Consider the following 25,820-nt stretch of genomic DNA (forward strand, 5'->3'; position numbering starts at 1 on the left):
GAAAAACTCAGAGGAACAGAAAAAAGACCAGGGATTTCCAGAGGCTTGACTTTAGAACCAAACACCTGGCTGGGCAGATAACGACTCTGAATCTAGTTGGAGAATATCAACATCTTCAGATGATTGTTTGGAATGAATAAAGAAATAATGTCTGTCAGGTAGTATGAAAATCGTTTACTGCTCCTCCTCCACGCGCCCCATAATTCCATGATCCAGAAAAAGGCCTAATTGAGGACAATGGGAGGATTTGAACACTGGTCAAAATGAGTGGCTCTTCCGGCCACAGTACCTAGGATGATTTGGGAAAGTCTCACCTTCATTTTCCCCACATTTTACCAATTCTGAAATGGGATTTTACTCTGCGGAGGAAGGTCGTGTCTCCACCCTTGCCTACCTAGTCCGGGGCGGACGTCGCAGCGTAGTGGGTCTGCGACGCGGCGCTCCGGGGCTGGGCGCAGTGGCCGCAAGAGCTCACCGTGAGTGCGGGAGCCCGGGGCTGTGACACCGGACCCGCGCCAGGCACGGACGCCCGGGGGCCCGCGGGGAGGCGCGCGCGGAGCCGGCTACCGCGGACCGGCTGGAGGGGCTGACGCGCCGCCGCGCTTGCAGTCTCGCTCCGTAGCCGGAGTGCGCGCCGCTGCTCTCCGCGCCTCGGAAGTGCAGCGGACCCCGCCGTTGCCGCCGCCCGATGGCGAGGCTGCGGGATTGCCTCCCCCGCCTGATGGTCACGATCCGGTCCCTGCTCTTCTGGTCCCTGGTCTACTGCTACTGCGGTCTCTGCGCTTCCGTCTACCTGCTCAAACTTTTGTGGAGCATCGGCAAGGGACCCACGCAGACCTTCCGGAGGGTCGCCCGGGAACACCCTCCAGCGTGCTTGAACGACCCCTCTTTGGGTACCCACTGCTACGTGCGGATCAAGGTGAAGGCCGGCGCGGGCCCGGTGCTGTCGCGAGGGAACGTGACGACTGTGAGAGCAGAGGGCGCCGGGCTGATCCTTGCATGACTCCAGGCCCAGCGTCCCCTAGTGTTCTCGGGGCTCGCAGGGCGTGCGGCGGGGACGGGGAAGGTGCCAAGGGGATGCAAGAGGGGCAAGGTGTCGCGGGAGAAGGTCGGGATTGTGTGTCTTTACGGTCCCTGTTTGTTGCGTGCGTGCGTGTGTGTGTGTGTGTGTGTGTGTGTGTGTGTGTAAGACAGAAGGTTATGTGGAATTTCTCTAATAATCTGGGTCCTATTATATTACTGTCCCCTCCTCCTCCACCACAACAACCCAGAATAATTCTGCTCCCTCTCCTCCTGTAAGGGGAAGCTGTGGTCTGTCACCTCTTTGCCCTTTAGAGCTCAGATAAGCTGTAGGGAATTGTTACTGGTGGTGCCCTACTGTCTCAGGAGGCTGTCCTCGTCCAAATTTTAGAGATTGAAAGAGTAAATAGAATAAGTCATTGGAAATCAGGAGTTTATTCGGATCAACAGAATGGAGCATTCACAGATGACCTAAGCAACATGAAACAATAAATAAATTGTGTATGTTTGTGGGGAAGGAAGCCGATTTACAGTGCCAGAGACCAAAGGAATGGCACAAAAAGTAAATGTCAACTATGCATGCAGACTCTAATTGTCCGTGCTTGTCCCAAGCTTTCTTACAGCCCTCGGATATTCTATTTCCTGAGGCTCCAGGTGGTGAAGGGAGATGGCTTCTTGAAATGCACCCTGCAGTCTGACTCGCAGGCCTTTCAAAAATAGCCTACGTGAAAGGATATTTTTGTCACCAGGTCTGGGATTCCTATTAGGAACTAGATTGCCCAGCAGCTGAAGTTCAGAAAACCAAGGGGCATGTCTTTCTTACACTTATTCAGCCTGGAGTTGATATGAGAATTTAAATGAGTTAATATGTGTAAAAACAAATGAACGAAACCAAAAAACTTAGAACAGTGCCTTGCACATAGTGAGTGAAATGAAGTATTTATTCACTAAATCCAATCAAGTGCCCACAGCCTTTCAGCTTCCAAGACTCACCACCAATAAAAGAAGTTATTGAACTTCTGGGAAGGCATTCAGCAGTGGAGGGCAGGGCTTCCCTGGTAGCGCAGTGGTTAAGAATCTGCCTGCCAATGCAGGGGACACGGGTTCAATCCCTGGTCCAGAAAGGTCCCACATGCCACAGAGCAACTAAGCCCGTGTGCCACAACTACTGAGCCTGCGCTCTAGAACCCCTGAGCCACAACTACTGAAGCCCCTGCACCTAGAGCCCGTGCTCCGCAACAAGAGAAGCCACCACAATGGGAAGCCCGCACACCGCAACCAGAGAAAGCCCACACACTGCACAGAAGAGTAGCCCCTGCTCACCGAAACCAGAGAAAGCCTGTGTGCAGCAATAAAGACCCAACACAGCCAAAAATAAATAAATGTTTTAAAAAAGGAAAAGCAGTTGCAGGCAAAGTCAGAGTTGTTATCTTCATCCTACCTGAAGGGGAAAAGCAGTTTAAGAATCATCTGGAATTCCTCATAATGCACTTTTTCTGACTCTGGCCACCTAAAGAGTTTCCCCAGAGACATAGAACCAAGGAGTGGAAAGAGCATTGTCCTGGGTGGCAGGACAAGATGGAGGTTCTAGTCATAGCCCTGCCCCCAACCACCTTTACGACCTGTGCTAACATCTTTGGACCTCAGTTTCTAACTCTGCAAAAATGATAGGGTTGAACTATATGACCTTTAAGATTTTTTTCACATCTGGAAACCCAATTGCTTGGGTTATCTGATAAAAAACCCAGTCTCTGGGTTTTGGGTCTTGGTTTCTTTCCTCACTTCCTTCTGAGTTTTTGTTTTTCTTTCTTGCTTGCTTTTTCCTCCACTTTCCTCTTTTCTGTTTGCTTTGTATTTGCTGTATTCCTGTCTCATTCCCATGATTTTTGTTTTCCTTGGGCAGTTTTGTCTCCCATATGCAGAGTGAAGGCTTGAGCACTCAGATCATTCGGCTGTTAGAAATACACTGATATGGGGGCTTCCCTGGTGGCGCAGTGGTTGAGAATCCGCCTGCCATTGCAGGGCACACGGGTTCCATCCCTGGTCCAGGAAGATCCCACAACCACGGAGCAGCTAAGCCCGTGCACCACAACTACTGAGCCTGCATGCCGCAACTACTGAAGCCTGTGCGCCTAGAGCCCATGCTCCGAAACAAGAGAAGCCACCACAATGAGAAGCCAGCGCACAGCAACGAAGACCCAACACAGCCAAAAATAAATAAATTAATTAAAAAAAAAAAAAAGAAATACACTGATGTGACATGAGGCAGCCAGGGGAACTGTACGTGCAACCTCAACAGAAAATACTAACGTGGGAAGGAGAGAACTAAAAATAAGGAAAGGTGGTGTGAATTATGTAACTGATGGCACAGCTCTTGATGGGCAAGCTGAGAAAAGTACATGAGTAGGAGGTAAATATGGCAGGAATATAAATGCAGATCAGAATTATTTACATGTTCTGCAGAATTTGAGTGTGATGAAATGTGACACATCAGTAAGAAAATTGTGACTGTTTCAGAAGCTCATAATATATAAATTGAACTTGTAAATAGAAGGAGAAGGGAATGTTGACAAAAGTGAATCATTCAATTCACCCTGTTAATAAATCATGGTTATTTTTTCTTTTTGAAAATTAATATACTTATTTTATTTCTTTATATTAAAAATAATGCGAGTGAATTTTTTTTAACGGCATGGAAATACTAAATGTACTACTTTTTACAGTCAACACAAAACATCGCTGAAATTTCATGCCCTCTATTTCGTGCTGCAGGATTCGGGGTTAAGATTTCATTATGTTGCCGCTGGAGAAAGAGGCAAACCACTTATGCTGCTGCTTCATGGATTTCCAGAATTCTGGTAAACTTACCAACTAACTTTTTCTTTTGCACTAAAGACTCGGCTTATCATAGAGTCATTTTCTTATAATGACTTTTAATAGACCCCATGCTATGATCAAGTACTGGTCTAGAGTTATTATTCCTAAATGTTCCTCAATCACAGGAATGGTGTTCCTCCTGTTTTAAAGAAACGTGCATATTATCATCCTAAATTTTTTTTTGATAATTAAAAGAAGTATCATTTAGTGTTTCAAATTTCTGAATAGTCAATTACAAAACAGTTTTTATAGTACCTACTGCGGACAAAATACAACATTGGATAGAAAAGGAGATTTGCAAGAAACCAAAGAATTAGAGTGCCTGTTACCTGGCAGCTTTTGGTGAGACTTGGGGTGTGGGAAAGGCAGAGGGAGAAGAGGGCTCATGGAATCTGAAAAGGAACTCTTTCCTATGCACATAGTAACAGGCTCAGATGAATGCAGGACAAATTAAGGATTGGAATATTTCACATTGAGAAGAAAACCTATAGCCAAAAATATGCAGTTGCTAGTTACCTAGAAGAAAATGTTCTGTTCTCCTTTGAACCCCACAGAGCCAAGTAAGTACAGATGAAACATCACATGATTAAACTTTAAAAAAATGAATATCTTTTTAAAAGATGGTACATATCAAGGTGGTAAAAAGAAAATCATATTTTTGATAGCTCAAGGCTATGATCTTGAGATGGGTAAATGGACCAAAAAAAAAATCATATTCTCTGAACTGACTCAAATGTAGAATATATGGTATGTTTTTAAAGTTCTGGGACAATGCCCTGTCCCTAAGTGTCTCCCTTACTTTCGCTCTTAACACCTAGAATTCCACCATTACATATTCCTCACTTCCTTTAGAGTTTTAAAGATTTTGGGTCATCCAAAGTCCTAATTTAAAATACATCTAGCTGTGAAAGAGATATTACCTTAATACACTTTAGTTAATACTTTTCAAATGAAAGGGGCTTTATTAATAAATGCATTGAGATTGCTAGCACACTAGGAAGTATTAGGCATCGAAGAAAAGAATGGAGAATGGTAAAAACCCATCTAGCTAATCATTTTCCCAGAGCAAAAAGTCTATGACCTGACTGGCTCACAAGTAAAATGTTAGTCTGCAGCATTAGTCAAATCTGCATAAAGTAACGTGGGCAGTGAATTCTGGCCCAGCCGTTTAATTGCTGCAGGACCCTGCACAATCTATAAGAATCTTGCAGAGTTGTGGGGATAAAGGGAGTCAAAATATGTGAAAGGCCATTCCCATGGCCCCAGTGAATACTCAATAAATGTTCATTTTCTTCCTTCATTCCCATTCACTCAGTGTGGAGATCCATGTGCCACCACTAGCATCCTCAATGCATTTATTAATAAAGTCCCTTTCACTCATAAAGTATTACTAAAGTGTATTAAGGTACTACCTCTTTCAGAGCTAGAGCCTTTTTAAATCAGGGCTTTGGATGACACAGAATCTTTAAAACTCTGAAGTAGGTGAGAAATATGTAATGGTGGAACTGCAGGTTAAAAGTGAAAGTAAGGGAGAAATTTGAGGACAGAGCATTGTCCCAGACCTTTAAAAAATAATTTCCTGATTCTGCTGATGATAGTTAATACTTCCTGAGCATTTACTATGTGCCTGGCACTCTTCTGAGTGTCACAGCTACCCTTCTGCAATTGGCAGTGCCAGAAAGTAAGGTATACCTTCTTAAACTTCAGAGCTGACCTCTGCTCTAATATATCCTTGGTATATAGGAATGATAATGATCTGATAACATACATGGATTTTTACCTTTCAAATTTCACACCTTATAGAAAAATTCAAAAGTTAACCAACAATGTAAGTATACCTTACTTTAACATTTTAAATCATCATTCTATATAAAATTCATGATCTGAGTGGGGAGACTTAACTTTTTAGAAAGAAAAGATTTAAAGGCTCTTCTCTTTCTGTACCTCATACCAACCCCGATACTTGTCCGTGCTCTTTTTCCTCCTGGAACGTCACTTCTTTATATGTGGAAGATACAGATGAACCTGCAACCACTTCAGCCACTTGGTAATTGTTCTGAGGAGCCCCAGAAAATAGCAGTGATACCCATTTAATATAGGACAGTAGATGCTCTGTGTCATATTTTAAGAAATGATACTTTTGCACATTTTTCACAGCATTGTCCCTTTATTTACTCTTCATGAGACCCCTTTTGCAAAACAGAAACGTCTGGTGATTCTTGTCCATGTCCTAGAATCTTCAGTGGATAGGACAGCCTAGGAGGGGGCCCAACACCAGTCACTGGACATCAGACCCATTTTCTCCAGCAAAATCAAGTCTTGGCTTTGTCCAAAAGGGTTATTGAGAGGAATGGTTTAGTTTTGAAAAAACTCCTAGAGATATTTTTACTTTAAAGAGCATATATTAGGAAATATATGCAGATCATGGGAATGAGTCCCCTTCTGTTCACCAAATGTACTATTTGTTACTCCAGCAAGAGGCTTGCTATAATTTAAAACAACAAACAGCAAACCCTGAAAACTGAGTTACTCAAATAGACCATATTGAATTCACCGAACTTTGCTAGCCATTAATCTGAAAGCTACCTGGTTGTTCAGGGAGATTCCTAGAGCAACCACATGGAGATTGCTGTTAATCAAAAACTTCTATTTGAGTGTGTCCTACCCTAAACCAAGACCTCTATGTTGACACTTACTCTGTCTTTCCTTCCAAATTACCACTGTTCCCCATCATACAATCTAGTCAATTCCATTCATGTGCTCCATTCAGGAAAAAGTCAATTTGAATCAGAATTTAGGATAAAGCTGTATTGATTAAGCCACTTCAAGTCTCTCTCTCTTGAACTTCCCCTTTTCTTTTTCCACAAACCCCTTCTCTTGCACTTCTCCCCTTTTTAAGAGCCAAAAAACTTTATCTGGCACTTCAAACCGATTTCAATTTACATTATAAATATAAATATTATTCCTCTATCATCAAGTTTTGCCTAAACACACATGAATTTATAAGCATCTTTGTAGATCAGGTAGGCCAGATTATTTGGTACGGTGAAAACAAAATAATCATAAATTGGCAATGTGTGTAAAAGTGCTTTTTAAACAGAAAAGTACTATACAAATGTAATGTATTATTTGCATTTATCATCATTAACTAAGAATAATTGTTGAGAATTGGTGACATTTAATGTATACTATTAGATGTTACACAGAAACAATAAAATTCTCTGTCTTCTTTCTTAAAATATAAAGGAAACATCAAACAATATACACATCTATGAGAACTTTAGCTAAACTAGCCCAAAATAAGGCTGTTTGTCAAAGATGGTTTTTCTCCCCCTCTATCTCCACCTCAATTTGCATTGCTTTTAAAAATATCTTGAGCTGATGCAGGCAATTTCTGGCAATACACCAGCTGTATGGGACGCATTCGTCATTACTCAAGTGAGGGCTCGTCATCCATACAGCTGAGCAGAATCTGATGACTGCAACTTTTTCTCTCTTGTGAAGGGGAAGAGGGTATTCTACATTTCAAAGAGGCTAGCCTGGTAAACCAGGGGTCCTCCTTATGTTAAGAATAATAACTAAGAAAGAGGTTGTTTTTTTTGAAGTGTCCTCTGCTATTACCTAAAGCTACCAGAGGGGGAAAAAACAATGTGGATGAAAATAGCTAGATTTGTTTATTTATAATATTGTCAGGAGTTACTGATTTTGCAGTATGTTTCATTCCTCTATCAAGGGGGTTGTTTTGTTTTATTCATGTGAATGACATACCCATCAGTCTATCGCTGGGGTGATTTCTTCTTCAGTTTACAGTTAATGTGTAAATCAAATATGATTTATTTATGAACTCTAGGAAGATTGCATTTAAAATTTATTTTGTACTTTATTAAGATAGCAGTTGCAATCCTTAAACATTCTTAGAAATGTTTAAGATATTGTTTGGCTCCACTCATTGACAATAGCAATAGCTGAATTTATTTGGAAGGCAATTTAAATTATTAATAAGGTAACGATGTGCAGGTATTATGTTTGCATAATCTCTAATACATTAAATGTAAAATGTTACAGGATTGTACACATTTTTTTGAGTCAAATTTCTACCTTGAAATCTCTAATTAAATGAATTCTAAGTGAAGACCCAAGTATTTAAGATATTAAAAACAATGCACATTTTAATAGAAATTGAGTATAAATTCCCCAACAGGAATCTGGGAACTTTAGTTCAAGGTCATCTCAAGGTTTGAACTGAGACAGAGTTTTATGGAACAACTGGTATTTCTAGCACTATCATAATTCAGTGCTTTCATTTGTTCATTGTTTTACTCAGTCAACAAATCTCTATTGAGCACCTACATGTCTACCAGATAATTCAGGGAGCTCACCATCAAATGGAAGTGCCAGGCACCAACAGACTAGTGTCTAGTACACTTGTCTGTACACTCTTCCCAGTGCACTGAAGAGTGTACAGACAAGTGGGAGAGTATGGAAGGGGCCAACCAACCCACCTGTGAAGGAGGGAGACTGGGAAGTCTCCTGGAAGAGGAGGAGCCCAGCATGAGGAGTTCAATGAGGGGTGAAGGACAGGGATTGTGGGGAGTAAGGGAATGATGTGGAGGGATGATGTTTCAGACAAGGAGATTATATAAACAAAGTCATAAAGACAAAACCCATGTTTATTCACTGCAAGTAGATAAGTGCCGCAGAGGCAGCATAGCATGGGCTCTCAGGCCAGACCACCTGGGTTTGAATCCTGGCTCTGCTGTTTGCTAAATCTGTGACCTTCAGCACATCCAGGAACCAGTCTGTGCCTCTGTTTCTTCATCTGTAAAATGGGGATAATAATAGTACCTACTTCATAGTACTGCCTTGAAGATCGACATCCCTATGTGTGAAGCACTTAGAATTGTGCCTGGCATGTAGTAAAACTGATATAGATGTTAGTTCTTTTTATTATATAGCAAATGACAGAGTATAAAGTAGTCAGGCTGGAAGATCGGGCAAGTCAAATCTTGGAGGTTTTGTCTGCCAGAATAACATGCTTGGGCTTCACATTATGAGTAACAGAGAGTCAAGAAAAGCTGTTAAGCTGGGTAATGACCTGAGAGAGTTTGTGTTTTTGCTAAACCACTCTGGTTTGTAGAAGACAGAGCCAAGGGGAATGAAATGGACACAGACCAATCGATAGGCTGCTGTGTTAATGGAGGCCTGAATGAAGGTAATGGTACCAGGGATGGACAGGAAAAGTGATTAAATAAATATTTAAGAGGTTGAATCTACTGAACTTTATTGATTGAGTATGAGGGATTATAAAGAGTGAAGAGTTGGGCTTCAGTTATGAAGACATAAAAAAATCAATTCACAATGTTAAGTAAGGCTATGAGAAAATAATAAAATCATATGTGTTGACAGATGAGTATCTTTAAGGAATGAAACTGCTTCATTTGTTTATTACAAACCAGAGACAAGATTGTCAATATTGCTATGGCCTTGCTAAGAAAGACACTTTTTGTTAACATTTTCAAATCCATATTAATTGGCAATGCTTTTGCAGATATTTACAAATTATAGGTATCCTAGTAATAGATCGAAGACTCTATCCATTCATAATTCCAAATATGTATCTGACACCCTTCTTGATCATCTACCTGCTGATGTAAGGTGTTTGATTTGCTTCGTTGTTCTCATGGCTTTGTGTCACTTCACACTGCAGTCCCCTTGCACTATTGGTTTATAATCTCAGATCACTCTGTTCACTTTCCTACTGTGCTCCAAAAATCGTTCCAGACAACACTCTCCCATTTGGTTTGTGTCAGATAATTTTGCACTGTGTTTTCATGGACAGATGTGCATGCAGATGCTTTTTGATAAATGCATATTTTGAGCTCCATAACATAGTGAGTCGCTTTGAAAAATCCATGTCTCTTTTTCTGTTTGTCATCCATAATGATTTTGCTTATTAGAAGATAATCTCATGGATCTCTGTATTTCAATTAATTCTGCAGTTTTATTATCAAGCACAGGGGGAACACCTGGCCCAGCAGAAACTTCTAGGACTTGGCTGTCACTATGGTCATTCTAATTAGTCAGTTCCTGTGCCATTTTGGTTGTTAAATGTTTTAAATATCACACTAGCTTATGCTGATGGTTCAGGATCTTCCCCCCAAGATTTTGTTTTAGCAAGTGGAGGTTTATCTTTTTTGTTTGTTTTTATTTTTGGCTGTGTTGGGTCTTCGTTGCTGTGTGCAGGCTTTCTCTAGTTGTGGCGAGCGGGGGGCACTCTTCATTGCGGTGCCCGGGCTTCTCATTGTTGTGGCTTCTCTTGTTGTGGAGCATGGGCTCTAGAGCGCAGGCTCAGTAGTTGTGGCGCCTGGGCTTAGTTGCTCCATGGCATGTGGGATCTTCCCAGGCCAGGGATCAAACCTGTGCCCCCTGCATTGGCAGGTGGATTCTTAACCACTGTGCCACCAGGGAAGCCCAGAGGTTTATCTTAAGTAGTTGTTTTATTGGATTCTTTCCATGAAAATATTTTTTTAAATCGTCAGACATTTTCATCCATGAGTAACCCATTGTTATTACTAAAAACATTGAGTCCTATTTGACAGTGGACTAAGGTGAGTAAAATCTCCCTTCTAGGAAAATATATTTTCATCTCACAAATATTTTGAGAGAATCAAATGGTGCAGTATGCGGAAGCATTTATAGGTACAGACTCAGTGATAGTAGTGAGCATTATTTAAGAAAAGCTTAGAAAATTGACTTCTTAAATACATTTCTTAAGGTTTTAGTACCTGATATTTTGTAGTTTCTATAAACCCTGGCCCTTTGTTACACTTCACTGGACCTGGTTAAAAAAAACAATATAATTTTAATAAAGAACGTCAGTGCTTATTTCTCAAACAGTTCTTTTCTTTCCTGCCCACACACAGCTATATAACCTTTCTCAAAAATGAGGGGGTTCTTACAGCTTTCCACTTAGAAAATCTGTAATGTTATTCTTTGTATTAGTTACTGTGATATTTTTAACGTTTCTTATTTCCTGCAGGTATTCTTGGCGTCACCAACTAAGGGAATTTAAAAGTGAATATAGAGTTGTAGCGTTGGACTTGAGAGGCTATGGAGAAACAGATGCTCCCATTCATCGAGAGAATTATAAATTGGACTGTCTAATTACAGATATAAAGGATATTTTAGACTCTTTAGGTAGGTTTTAAAAAACAGTGTTAATTCTTTTTAAGGGACTAACATTCAACAAATTGTAAACTGATTACCACATTTCTTCCATCTACCTGAGCTGTTGTCTAGATTCTGTCACCTTGGTTCATACAGCTCAAAATATTTATAGAGGCAACTTAAAATAACACAACCAGAATAACTATTCTGTCTAACAGCCAAAAGTGACTCTCAAAATTTGTTTTTAAAAATTGACTTAAGGTATACTATCTATTATTTTCAGAACTAATTATTAGAAATTTGATTCTTGTTCACAGAAAATTTATTTCTTCAGAACCAACACCTAAATATTTATTTAAACATTTTGTAAGATGCAGAAACACTTGCATTATCTTTCTTGTATTGATCAGCTAGTGCCAGCTAGTGCCACAATAATATTGTGTAACAGACCACCCCAAACTCAGTGGCATACAGCCATAGGCATTCATTCCTGTGCTCCTGGATCTTCAGGTCAACTGTAGGCTGGACCCCTCTGGGTCTTTGCCTCAGGCTACAGGTCCAGCTGGGATTGGCTTCTCACTGTGAATGGGGCTGGAGCCCCAGCTAAAGCGGAGTAGCTATTTGCGGGAAGCTCTTCTCCTGGCTATGGTTGAAGTGGCAAGAGGATGAGCCCAGTTGCAAAAGCATATTTCAAGTTTCTGGTCGCAGCTCATTGGTCAAAGCAAGTCATATGGCTGAGCCCCAAATCAAGTCATACACCCACCACAAAACCAAAGCAAATCACACTGCCAAGTCTAACATCAAAACATCAAACAGGTGGTGAAGGAACTTCCCTGGTGGTCTAGTGGTTAAGACTCTGCACTTCTACTGCAGGGGGCACAGTTTGATTGGGGAACTAAGATCCCGCTTGTCTTTTGGCATGGCCAGAAAAAAGGTGGGGTGGGGGGGACTTCCCTGGTGGCACAGTGGTTAAGAATCCACCTGCCAATGCAGGGGACATGGGTTCAAGCCCTGACCCGGGAAGATCCCACATGCTGCAGAGCAACTAAGCCCATGTACCACAACTACTGAGCCTGTGCTCTGGAGCCCATGAGCCACAACTACTGAGCCTGAGTGCCACAACTACTGAGCCCACGTGCCACAACTACTGAAACCTGAGCGCCTTGAGCCCGTGCTCCACAACAAGAGAAGCCACCGCAATGAGAAGCCCACACACCGCAACAAAGAGTAGTCTCTGCTCACCGCAACTAGAGAAAGCCCGCGCACAGCAACGAAGACCCAACACAGCCAAAAATAAATAATAAATAAATAAATTTATTAATAAAAGAGGGGGGGAGCAGTGAAGTATACTACCTCTATGGCAGTGGGGAGAGGGGAGGAGTAAATATTTTTTAACAATAATCTAATACACTATATCCCTTTTGACTAAAACCCAGCTGCTGCCATCGATATGTTAACAGAACCAGTATAGTGAGAAACCCATGAAATCAAATTAAAGACCCTTTTCTACAACAATCTAATGAGAACGTAGATCAGGTCAATATTCTTAGAGGGGAAAAAATGGATGAGGTCTGGGGGTGTCAATGCAGTGTTGTAATTTACTGTGATTACCGTAAAATAGACTCAGAGACACTGATTTCCGACAGCCATATTTCTTTCACGTTTTGTGGTAATTCAGTCAAACTTGGCCTAAATTTGTAATCATGAAATTTTCCAGTTAAATCAATAATGTAATCTTGCTTATGACCTAATTATGTGTAGTCTTTACCATGGTTTTCCAAACTCAGGTTTATGTGACCAGAGCTGAACTATTTCTAATTTTTTTTAAAAGTATAAATTCCCAAGAGAGATTCTGAGGTCTATAATGGATCCTGGGCATCTAAATTTTCTAAAAAGCTACCCTAGTGCTCGCTTCGGCAGCACATATACTAAAAAGCTACCCTAGGTGATTCAGACATACAGGGTTTTGGAAGCACCAAACTCAATGTCTGCACAAAGTGCATAATTAGGGTAGGAGAGTAGGAAGATTAGTTTTAGAAACATACCTATTTTATGTGTGGTAATGATGTACCCACCTGTTTCTTTTCAATGATGCCAACATTCATTTCTCAATTACAGGGTATAGCAAATGTGTTCTTATTGGCCATGACTGGGGAGGCATGATTGCTTGGCTAATTGCCATCTGTTATCCTGAAATGGTGATGAAGCTTATTGTTATTAACTTCCCTCATCCAAATGTATTTACAGGTGAGTTTAAATTTCCTTTAAGACATCTTTGATAGCGTGACAACTCACTATTGTCACTGACACGGATTAAAAACAGCAAAAGTTGATTAACGTAATATTTTTTAAATTAAATGACTAAAATATGATATTATCACATGATAATGTCAGCTATCTCAGCTTTAAATATTCCTGAAGAGTCACAGGAATTGTTGCTTTATATTTGCTTGCATAATTTTATTTATTTTTAGAAAACATTTTACTGCTAACTTAGGGAGAGTTAAAGAGTTAAAGGGAAAATGCAGTAACATTACTTTGACAGTAATGAATCTTGACAGCCTAGAAATAAATTTTCCTCTTGCCTGACTCCTTTGGCTGTCAAGAATGGCAGCATTCTTTAAAGCAGCAGTTCTCAAATTTTTGGTCTCCTTTATACTCCTAAAAATTATTAAAGACCCCATTGAGCATTTGTTTATATGGGTTATATCCATAAACATTCACTGTATTGGAAATTAAAAATGAGAATTTTTAAAATGTTTATGTATTAATTCATTTTTAAAAAATAATTAATCCAGTACATATTAGCATAAACATTTTACTGAAAACTAGCTACATCTTCCAAAACAAAATTTTAGTGAGAGGAGTGTCATTGTTTTACATTTTTGCAAACCTCTTTAACTTTTGGCTTAATAGAAGACAGCTGGATTCTCTTATCTGCTTCTATATTCAATCTGTTGCAAATGCTTGAATTGAAGTATATGAAGAAATCTGGCCTCACACAGATTTGTAATTAGAAAAAGGAGGAGAATTTTAATAGTCTTTTCAAATAACTGCATATGTTCTCCTTTAATACTACGCCAAACTCAAAACTTAGTTATTTCTTAAAGGTTAGTAACAATGTGGAATCTGATGTCATATTAATGAACTTTTTGTACTCTGTCACATTAAAATCCATTGGTCTCTCTAGCACTTTGAATGGATTTTTTCTACCTATGCATGATTTTGCAATCATCACGCATTGGAAGACATTGGTTCATTGAGTTATGCAGGTCTTCCATAAGTTGACACATTTCATTATATGCTATCAAATCATGTTCATTAATATCACCCCAGTTTCATCAAAAAAGCCTTTGCAAAGCTGTCAAGCTCAGAGTAGCAGACACAAGTTTCCAAAATTCTAATTTTCATTTGAAATCTTGAACTTCATCATTGACAACAAACACTGTTGATTGTTTTCCCTCAAATGACAGGCTCACTTTGTTCATTTTCAAGAGACTATCTGTTAAATACCCAATCTGACTGATGATAGTTAGTCGTTCTCTCAAGTAAAAATGGTGTTCCATTAAAAATGCAGCTAATTCAACTTATCAGACAATTGCAGAAGTGCTTTTCCTCGAGACAATCATTGTATTTGGGTGTTCAACAGAACTGCCTTATTTTCTATTTCTTTTTAACAATGTTAAAAAGACGTATACAAAAAGGTAGAAATTTAGTAAAATTAATAATTTTTGCTATTTCATCAAAGACATTCTTAAGTGAAACCGCCACTTAATTTTATGTATTTATGTACTTGTTTGTTTACAGCAAGTGTGTGGTGGCGAAGAATACAGTGACTGCGGGTATTGTTTAGTGTCACTGCCTTGATTTGTGCTCAGGCAGCAATGGCTTTATCTACTATTGCCTTTGTACCATCTGTGCAAATGTCGGCAAAATGAGAAAAGTTAATTGTATTGTTTTGAAATAATTTGACCATCTGTATCCTTTAAAAGGGTCTTAAGGGTCCCCAGGGGTCCACATGGACTATGTTTTGAGAACCTCTGCTATAAAGAGAACCCTTAATCTTAAGAGTGATTAAAAACAAATAAACAAACAAAAAAAACTGAACAATGGCTAGGCACACTTTTATTTGGTTTTGACAAAAATTATAATTTTGTCCTCTTTAACTACCCTTGTCAAATTTTCTGAGGTTCAGTACTGTCATGACCCAAAGTAGCCCTCCAGGGAACAAAAAGTTCAGAAAAACATATTTTTATTTCTTCCTCAAAATTAAAGTAGGTGAGGGAGAAAGGGAACATGACTACATAAATACTGTATAAGTATAAAAGTTAAATTTCAGATACATATTCAATTGTCCTATCTCAGCTGAGGTAATAGCATGGCTGCTTAGGAATCAAATATCAAACTGAGGTTCATCATATTTCTCTCAGTTGCATTAGTCAATAGAAGTTGTGCTACATGCTTGTTCAATTGATCAGGACCCTAGAGTAAATGTTATTTTGTTGGTGCTGCTATATGGACAAACTGTAATTGGTCATTTCAGTAAGAAAATACTTGGATATTTCTGGAACTATCTTATAAATAATAGGTTCAACCCTGGTCAGGTCAATATGAAGTCTTCAAGTAATATGACTATATTTTCCTTTAACTGTATTGATATCTCTAAATGCAGAGCCGAATAAATCTTATTCGATGATGACTTTACAAAAAAGTATAGCACAACAGTGCTCCACTTACCTGAGAATCATAATTCTAAAAACTCCAACCATGTTGAGTACAGTTACGCAATTAGAAATAAGAAAAAAAAATCACCTCTATAGCAAGGAAAATAAAAGTATAGTATACAATACACAAAAAATATGTACATTTAATATGTATGATCACATTACTCCCTAGTTTAAAACTTGTGTCTTCCCAAAACACTTAAAATCTTTATCATTCTGGCCTTACCTGACTGGGTTTCTGCGTTTTTTTCTAAAACTCATCTCATACCATCTCCCCCTCCTCATTCACTACACATCAGCCACACTGGCCTTCTTTCTGCTTCTTGAATGTGCCAAGCCCAGTACCTACTTTCTGTTCTTGATGCTCTTCCTAGATCTTTGCGTTCAAGGCTTATCCCACATCCCCAGAGAAACCTGTTCCACCACCTTTACTAAAGGATAGTCCCTTCACACCACCCAACCATTACTTTCAATCAGATTACCTTGTTCTATTTTCTTTATGGTATTTTTGCTAACTAAAATGATCTTTTAAGTATTCATTACTTATTTATTATGTATGTTCCTTATGAATGGGAACCTCTTTTCTCTTGTTCAATGCTAAATCCCCTCACACACAGTAGATATTCAAAGATTCATTGAATGGATGAATTTTCTCAATACATGAATGAATTTAAAGGAAAGGCTTTAGTTTCTGTTGAGGCCAAATGAATAAGATATTCAAATCAGCCTGTAAGGAAAATCTTTTCAACAAGGGAAAATTACTTCCCCTTGTATCCTTAGGAAAAGTGTTTGGTCACTGATAATGACCTTGGAGAAAAGGGAGTGTTGTTTTGGGTTTCCTGTTCCTTTCTGAGTCAACATTTCATAAAGTGGAACTTTCTTTTTATTTAAAGTGCTTTAATTATTTAAAATACCAAAAATATCCAAAATAAAATATAAGAACATAGAAATTGTTCCAAAGAGAAATATACAGAAGCCTTATTTGTAGATTCTTTTATGGGATCATCTCAAAGGTGAAATTGCCTTAAAAAGAAGTCATTTCAATAGTAAGTAATTCATACCCCTTGGATAAGGTCTAACACGATATTTTAATTTCAGAATATATTTTACGACACCCTGCCCAGCTGTTCAAATCCAGCTATTATTATTTCTTCCAAATACCATGGTTCCCAGAATTTATGTTTTCCATAAATGATTTCAAGGTAAGTCAAACATGGTGATGGATGTTACAGACTTATTGTCTGTGATCATTTTGCAGTGTATACAAATATTGAATCAGTATGTTGTACACTTGAAACCAATATAATGTTATATATCAATTATACCTCAATTAAAAAAAGAAAGACTGGTGCCCAAGAGGATGACAAAATTAGGAGGTCAAAAATAAAACATAGACTGAAACACAAAAAGCAAACAAAAAACCCAAGAAAACCAGTTCTGCTTATGTTGTTCTGATTTATTTTAAATAATCATTTATTGTACATCTGTTATGTGTTATGCACTGATAGGCATTTCCTCCTATGCAAAAAAATAAGTCAAACAAATAATGTTAATGAGAAACATTTTAAATTAAAATCCATCTTTAAGAAAGAAAAACAGGGAATTCCCTGGTGGTCCAGGTGGTTAGGACTCCACCCTTCCACTGCAGGGGGTACGGGTTCAATCCCTACTTGGGGAACTAAGATCCCAAAAGCCTTTCAGTGCTGCCAAAAAAAAAAGGGAAAAGAAAACAGACAAATGCTAAAACTTAATAAATGTTTCTAAGGCTTCATCGATAGGCTTACTTATTTTTACATTCTCTATTCATATGTTTGAGTGCCTGGGTGTTAACTCAATTTTTTTCTGAGAGCCTGTTCCCCTACAGGCATACTTCTTTCTAGAGAACATTCCATGGGGAGATGAAAGAATATGAATGCCAGGTAAGAGAATTTGACAGTAGCAGAAGTGGAAGCCCTTGGGATTAAAAAAAAACCCCAAACAAAATTAAGCCTGCAGGTATTGGTGTACCATATACACTGACAGGAGGAGTCATATATAGTATCTATTTCTTCGAAGTTAATTAGTTGCTTCTTGTTTGTCCAGCATGATGTTAAATATTTAGGGAGGTTAAAAAAAGACATAATATTATTTTACCTGGAAATACTTCTGCATGTACCTCTGACAATAAGGACTATTTTTAAAAAAAGAACATAACTCCAGTGCCATTATCAAAGCTAACAAAATGAACAACTTGTTAAAATCATTTAATGCCCATTCAAATTCTCTTAATTGTCTCAACTGTCTTTATGCACTTTATTTGTTTGAATCAGGAACCAAACAAGGTCTACATATTGTATTTGTTTGTTATGCATTTTAAAATCTTTAACGGTTCTTTCCTTTTGTTTTTTACCATCACTTTTTTAAGAAGAAATTTGTTCATTTGCCCTGAGGAATGGTCCACATTTTGGATTTGACTGACTGCTTCATCATGGTGTTATTTAACTAGTTCTGCTAAGCCTTGTCTTTCCTACTTCATAGGTGCTACTGATCTAGAGGCTTGATTAGACTGTTTAATTTGACAAGAATATTTTATAGGTGGTTCTGTGTATTTCCTAATGCGTCACATTAGGGAAGCACATAATGCTTAGTTGTCCCAGTTTTAGTAATGCTAACACTAACCAGTGGGCTCACAAATTGTCAGCCTATCCAAATTGCCTAACAACCAACCTTTCACCAAATAACTTTAGCATACCTTGATCGTCACGGCCTAGGTTCATTATTTCTTTAGAAAACAGTGATTTTTTTTAGTTCTATTGGGATGCCTAAAAAGTTCCTTCAGTTTTTAAGTAAAAATAAAAGACACATTTTTCATTTTCACCAAGAGCTTTACTGAACCCTTTGGTTCCCCTACCTTCTGCCATTTTTCAGGCAACTTCTAAATTCCATCTTCCCAAAATTTTTTATCCTTTTGAGCAAAGAACTGTTCCGGGTGCCTTTTACAGTCTTCCAGGGTATTGACATTTTTTCCATTAAGAGAACTTTGTAAAGACCGAAATAAATGGAAATCTGAAGGTACAGTGTCTGGTGAATATGGCGGATGAATCAGAACTTCCCAGCCAAGCTGTAACAGTTTTTGCCTGGTCATCAAAGAAACCTACAGCCTTGGTTATCCTGATGGAAGATTATGTGTTTTCTGTTGAGTAATTCTGGATGCTTTTTGTTGAGTGCCACTTTCAGTTGGTCTAATTGGGAGCAGTACTTGTTGGAATTAATCGTTTGGTTTTCCAGAAGGAGCTCATAATAGAGGATTCCCGTTCAATCCCACCATATATACATCACCTTCGTCACCTTCTGGACGAAGACCAGCCTTTGGTCTCTTCCATTCCACATTATTGTACAGTATCCACTTTTCATCGCCCATCACAATTTGTTTTAAAAACGGAACATTTTTGTTACGTTTCTGTAGAGAATCGCATGCAGCAATACGATCAAGAAGGTTTTTTTTCACCTAGCTTAACATCAAAGCGATTCACATAACCAGGGTGGTGCAAATGATTTTCAACGCTTGATTTAGATATTTAGAGTATGTCGGCTATCTCCTGCGTGGTATAACGTTTATTGCTCTCAATTAATTTCTCGATTTGATCACCATCAACTTCAACTGGTCTACCCGACCATGGAGCATCGTCCAGCGAGAAATCTGCAGCAAGAAACTTCTCAAACCACTTTTGCCACATTCGCTCAGTCACAGCACCTTCTCCATACACTACACAAATCTTTTTTTGAGTTTCAGTTGCGTTTTTACCTTTCTTGGAATAATAAACATAATATGCCGAAAACGTTGCTTTTTTCCTTCATCTTCAATGTTAAAATAGCTACACAAAAATTCACCAGTTTTGATAAGTTTTTTTTTTTAATGCATGCTAGTATGACAGCAGTCACAATACAACAAAATTATTTCGAATAAAGTTAAAGACAACTAAGTGCTACTAGAGCCATCTTATGGAAAAAACTGAACGAACTTTTTGGCCAACCCAATATTATTCTTTCTGCTTTTATTAACTGAAATTCATGTATAAAGAGGAATTTCCACATCTATATTTGGTTATTCTGAAATACAGTTCCCACAAGAATGGCAGGACAAATGCTTCATTATTTCCCTTTGTAAACAACTTCCAGAGTAATGAATTGGTGCCCTAGAAACTTCCACTGATAACCAATGAGGGTTTTTTTTTCATATCATTATGAGCTCATGATTTTTAAAAATATATTTGATATTTATCAATTGATTACAGTCATTATTCTCTTTGATGCCCAAATTGTTGCAAGTGTGAACTCCTTCAGGTTGGCTCCTATGTCCTCTTGACACAGGAGCCCTTTAGTCAGGGATAGCTTGCTTCCTTAATGTCCTAAGGTCATCATTTTTTTCCTGTTCCAGATCTGGAATCAGTCATTTATTGAAGGAACTCTGGCTCCTATTAGCAGGAAATGGTATTTAGAGACCACAGTTTGGGTATCAAGGTGATCATTGTTACTGAGTTTTCATTGCTTCTAGATCTTTCCATTGGACAGAATGTAGACATACATATTTTTTAGAAAAAAAATATGAGTTCTTATTCACATTTCCAAAGCAAATTTAAGATGACAGCATTTTCACTTAACTTCTATGACTTTATATAAAACATTATATGGTTCTAAGTCAAAACTCTAGAACAAGGTACATTCAGAGAAGTCTCACTTGTCTCTGTTTTCTCTGTTTCTCTGTCTCCATCCTATTCTGTCTCCCATCGAAAACCATTTTGGTTAGTTTTGTTTCCTCTTTTTATTGTTTCTTTTTAAAAATATAAGCAAATATGTATATATTTATCTTTTCCTTCTCACACAAAAGATAACATACTATAAACACTATTTCCACCCTTGCTTTTTTTCCAGTTAACAATATACCCTGCAGATGACTCCATCATCAGAATAGAGATTATCTCCATCTTCTCTTAGAGTACTAAGAACACATAATTCACCAACGTGTATCTATACCATAGTTTATTCATCCAACCCCCCACAGACATTTGTTTCCATTCTTTTTATTTTCTTAATTAAAAAAATTTTTTTGGCTGTGCTGCACCACGGGGCATGAGGGATCCTAGTTCCCCAACCAGGTATCGAACCTGTGCCCCCTGCAGTGGAAGCACAGAGTCTCAACCACTGGACTGCCAGGGAAGTCCTCCATTCTTTTTCTATTACAAATAATGTTTCAATGAATCACCTCCTGCGCATGTCATTTCATATTTTTGCAAGGGTGTTTTGGGGTTGAGGGATCTAATTTTAAACAAGAATCCCAATAATTCTGATTCAGATTGTTTAGAGACACACTTTGAGAAATGCTGGTATAGAGCAGTATTTTTCAAATTGTAGGTGGAGACCCATTAGTGAGTCATGAAATAAGTTTTGCAATTCAGTAAAGTGGCTTGCAATTTGAGTTTTTAAAAATAAAGTAGAACAGAATTGAAAATATCATTACATGCTGTAATAAGTGTAAGGGCTATTTCTTTAAACTTTTGTTTCAGACATATATGTGTAGAGATACGAACTGGATCATGATGTAAAATGTGTTTGTTACTCTAGGTTGTGATCAAAAGAAGTTCAAACAATTTAGGGGGAGGTGTGTGGATTGGTTGTCAGTAAATAGATAAACTGTTAACTGGAATATCAGGCTTTAGAGCAGGGATAGTACTTGAGCTCAGCCTTGTAGAATGTGAAGAGACACCAAGAAGACAGGATACTTTTCATAAGGGTGAAGTGTCCATGGGGGATTAAAGGGAATAATATCAAAAATAAAGCCAGGAAAGCAGAAATATATAAAATGTGCTTGTAAACAATGAGGTCTCCAACCTGGCTAGAGCAGAAACTGGGAGCTATCACTGCACACTGACCATCATTCTCTTTCAAAAGCCAAGTATTTAGTTACTATTAGGTAACTGAAGAGTTTTAATTATTCTCTTCTCACTTATCAGGCTTTGAAACATCTGTTTACTAGTCACAGCACTGGCATTGGAAGAAAAGGATGTCGATTAACAGCAGAAGATCTTGAAGCTTATATTTATGTTTTTTCTCAACCTGGAGCATTAAATGGTCCAATCAACCATTACCGAAACATCTTCAGGTCAGTATAATTTGCTCTTTTTAACTAAACAAAATATTAATTCCATACAGAGCCAGTATTTGATTTTTGTTAACATCTTTATTGGAGTATAATGGCATTACAATGGTGTGTTAGTTTTTGCTATATAACAAAGTGAATCAGCTATACATATACATATATCCCCATATCTCCTCCCTCTTGTGTCTCCCTCCCACCCTCCCTATCCCACCCCTCTAGGTGCTCACAAAGCACGGACCTGATCTCCCTGTGCTATGCGGCTGCTTCCCACTAGCTATCTATTTTACATTTGGTAGTGTATATATGTCCATGCCACTCTCTCACTTCGTCCCAGCTTACCCTTCCCCTCCCCGTGTCCTCAAGTCCATTCTCTATATCTGCGTCTTTATTCCTGTCCTGCCCTTAGGTTCTTCAGAACTATATTTACTGATTATTTTTAATAAGAATTATTTTATCAAGTATTTTCCATTAAGTTCTTTAGCTTAGTATACTAAAACCTACTCTCTTAAAATATTTAATGTTTTTCTTTGTTTTATTTATTTATTTATTTATACTGTAGTATAATTGACATATAGCATTATATTGGTTTCAGGTGTACAACATAATGATTTGATATTTGTATGTATTGCAAAATAATCACCACAGTAAGTCTAGTTAATCATCTGTCACCATACATATAATTTTTTTCTTGGGATGAGAACTTTTAAGATCTACTCTCTTAGCAACTTTCAAATATGTAATACAGTATTAACTACAGTCACCTATCTGTACATACTTTGTTTTATCTGTAACTTACGTTTCATGTGACATTTAACAATTTGAAACCTCAGGACCAGAGAATATGCTTTTCTTTTAGTTTTCTGAAAACTCCTCCCTTTTACCCTCAATTCGATCTGGTGAAGAATTTATATTCCTCTTTACTTTTTCATTAATAGTCCTTTTAATAGGGACTAATAGTCCCCTTTCCTTACTAATTCAACTATTACATGCTCACATGTTGTTAAATATGCAGGTAACTATTAGAAAATGTTTTGTTTTGGAACACTTTATGAGCTCCAGAATTTAAGTGACTTGCAAGTTTGTATAGCAATCCATGTATCAATAATTAAGTATAGATATATTTTTATATCAGTTTACCCATTCACCAAGAACTTAATTTTTAGGAGCATTAGAACCAAATGATGGCCACTTGCATGAGAATCAAAAGTTAAGACCTTGGTGGACATATGTGATATCCTTCATATTCCAGCAGCATCTTATCAACCCCAAGTAGCCTCAAGTCAAGCTTTTTTGTAACTAGCAAAAATGTAATTCAGTGCTGGAGAGTGTCTAGTTAGATGTTCCTTCTCATTCTTAGTTAACAGGGTTGTAATTAATACCATCCCGCCTTTCTGAAAAACAGCTTAGCAGAAGTTGTCAAAAGCTTTAAAAATATGTATCCTCTTCAGCTCAGGAATTCCACTTCCAGGGCTCTAGCCCAAAGAAGTTATCTGAAATGCCAACTAAGATTTGGGCACAAAATGCTAATTGCAGCATCACTTAAAACATCCCCGGGCTTCCCTGGTGGCGCAGTGGTTGAGAGTCCGCCTGCCGATGCAGGGGACACGGGTTCGTGCCCCGGTCCGGGAAGATCCCACATGCCGCGGAGCGGCTAGGCCCGTGAGCCATGGCTGCTGAGCCTGCGCGTCCGGAGCCTGTGCTCCGCAACGGGAGAGGCCACAGCAGTGAGAGGCCCGCGTACCACAAACAAACATCCCCTTCTTTTAAGTGATGCTATAATCTAAATATTCCATTATACAGGAACAGTCATTTATGGGTTATTATGCCATAAAATAGTATGTTTTACAATTATTTTTGAAAAACTATATGAAACAAGAAAGTTATTATAAATTAATATGAAATTTGCATGTGTATACTGTGTATAAACTGTATATTTACTGCATTGTACTTATGGTTTCAACGATATGCATAGAAAATGACCATTTTTTAATGATGGAATTATGCATGATTTTATTCTTTATACTTTTCTGTATTTAAAAAATACACAATAAAAACTTTATATTTTAAAAAGAATCTTCTTGCGAAATAAATATAGTATCATGTAGTATTAAGGCTCATTCCGTATATATGTTCTGACTTTTCAGTTCCAATTTTCACATAAAATTCATTAGATTATCCAACAGATAATTGAAATACGTTTAAATAGTAACACTGTTTAAAGCTCCCTTTCATCACACTATTCAGAAATTCTGTTATCTTTTTGAAGCAAATTATTCTTCATAGTGATGAATTTCATATTTAATTTATAGCCTGCATTATAAGTTTTGCACGGCTGATCCAATTAAAACTTTTATCTGGCCCTTTCTTAAATAGACCATTAATTTTTTTTATTGTACAGATTGATTGCCTAATGCAGTGTTTCTCAACCATTTTGTTTGTCATCACTTCCCTTCAGAGGCTTTTTAGGCATTTTTTTTTCCCTAATTGCCCCCCACCCCATGAAATTTTAATATCTGTTTATGTACTGTGTGTATACTCATGGTTTATATATAAAAAGCATAATTTTTTTTTCACTCTCCCAAGAACAAATTTTCATCCCTTTGGTGGTGATATTGCCCTCCTTAAAAATCTGTGGCCTAAAGAAACATTTTGGGGGAATGTTATTTTAACGTTTACAGTGAGTCTCAAGCCCACGTGTTTTGTTTTTATAGCTGCCTGCCTCTCAAGCATCACATGGTGATCACTCCAACACTACTACTGTGGGGAGAGAAAGACGCATTTATGGAGGCGGAGATGGCTGAAGGCACGAAGATTTACGTTAAGAACTATTTCAGGCTAACTATTTTGTCAGAGGCCAGTCACGGGCTCCAGCAAGAACAACCTGACATAGTGAACAAATTGATATGGACATTTCTAAAAGAAGAAACAAGGAGAAAAGACTGGCTTTTTCTGTGACGAGTCTGTAATGAAATCTCTAAATAATTTTTTTAAATTGTTCATCAACTTCTTTAAGCTTCATTAGGAAAAACTGTTTTAATATGCTTTATCATAAATAAATATCCTGACAAATGACATCAAGAAAAATCTGAGAACATGTGAACTTGTAACATAATGTTGGTTTTTTTCTTGTTGTATTTTGCCCAGAAAAGCATCTGCCTTAAAATGTACACACTTGTACAAAAAGGAAGTTGGAGAAAGTGGTTCAGTTTTGGTTTTTCGTGTTATTTACCCTGTTAATATATGGTGCCTTTTACAAATGTATATTAAAGATTAGCTGTGCCATATTAAAAGGCAAAACTGCAATGGTATAAATTTTTATTTTATTGTTCCAAAGTTCTTTTTACTATTTTTTGACCGTTAAAAAATTCTATTATCAAATCTCTTGGATTTATAGTATATTTATTAGTCTGAAGGCAGATATGACAAGATGAATGTGCATCTTAAAATAGGCCATAAATACTACTTACACTGGGAAGAGTAACAAAAGAGGATATGAAGATTCTATATATACATATATATTTATTAAACATTGTAGGGAAGCAGATCCATTAAATTACTTGCCTTAATTCTTCAGCTAAATTGGTGAGAGATTTAGAAAAAAGATCAAAATGTGCTTTTGCCCCATTTAATGCAACAAGGATTGAATACTGTACTTCCTATGTGCACTAGAATCTAAGCTCCACAGGGCAGAGATTTTTGCTTTATTAACTGACATATATCCAGCATCTAGAATAAGAGCCTGACTCATTGTGGGAACTCAAATATTTGCTAAATGAATAAATAATATATTTGATACACTGCTAGGCACTGTGCGGGAAATATGAAAGGAAGATGGCATGGTAATGTTGATCTTTCCCTTAAGAACCATATACAGAATGCAGTTAAATCAAACTAGG

At 37.9% G+C, this 25,820-nt stretch overlaps 1 protein-coding gene across 1 annotated transcript; it reads left to right on the top strand.

Moving 5' to 3' along the window:
• Window positions 1-580: 580 nt before the first annotated feature.
• Window positions 581-25,302, top strand: EPHX4 (epoxide hydrolase 4). The gene is made up of 7 exons (XM_027114537.1): window positions 581-919; window positions 3,793-3,878; window positions 10,937-11,094; window positions 13,183-13,311; window positions 16,887-16,990; window positions 21,779-21,927; window positions 24,636-25,302. The coding sequence occupies exons 1-7, from the start codon at window positions 689-691 to the stop codon at window positions 24,877-24,879; spliced, it is 1,101 nt and encodes a 366-aa protein (XP_026970338.1). The 5' UTR covers window positions 581-688; the 3' UTR covers window positions 24,880-25,302.
• The last annotated feature ends 518 nt before the right edge of the window (window positions 25,303-25,820 follow it).

The sequence above is a fragment of the Aethalodelphis obliquidens genome, unplaced genomic scaffold (assembly GCF_003676395.1).
Source record: "Aethalodelphis obliquidens isolate GAN/ISIS:26980383/991018 unplaced genomic scaffold, ASM367639v1 scaffold13, whole genome shotgun sequence".
Classification (NCBI taxonomy): domain Eukaryota; kingdom Metazoa; phylum Chordata; class Mammalia; order Artiodactyla; family Delphinidae; genus Aethalodelphis; species Aethalodelphis obliquidens.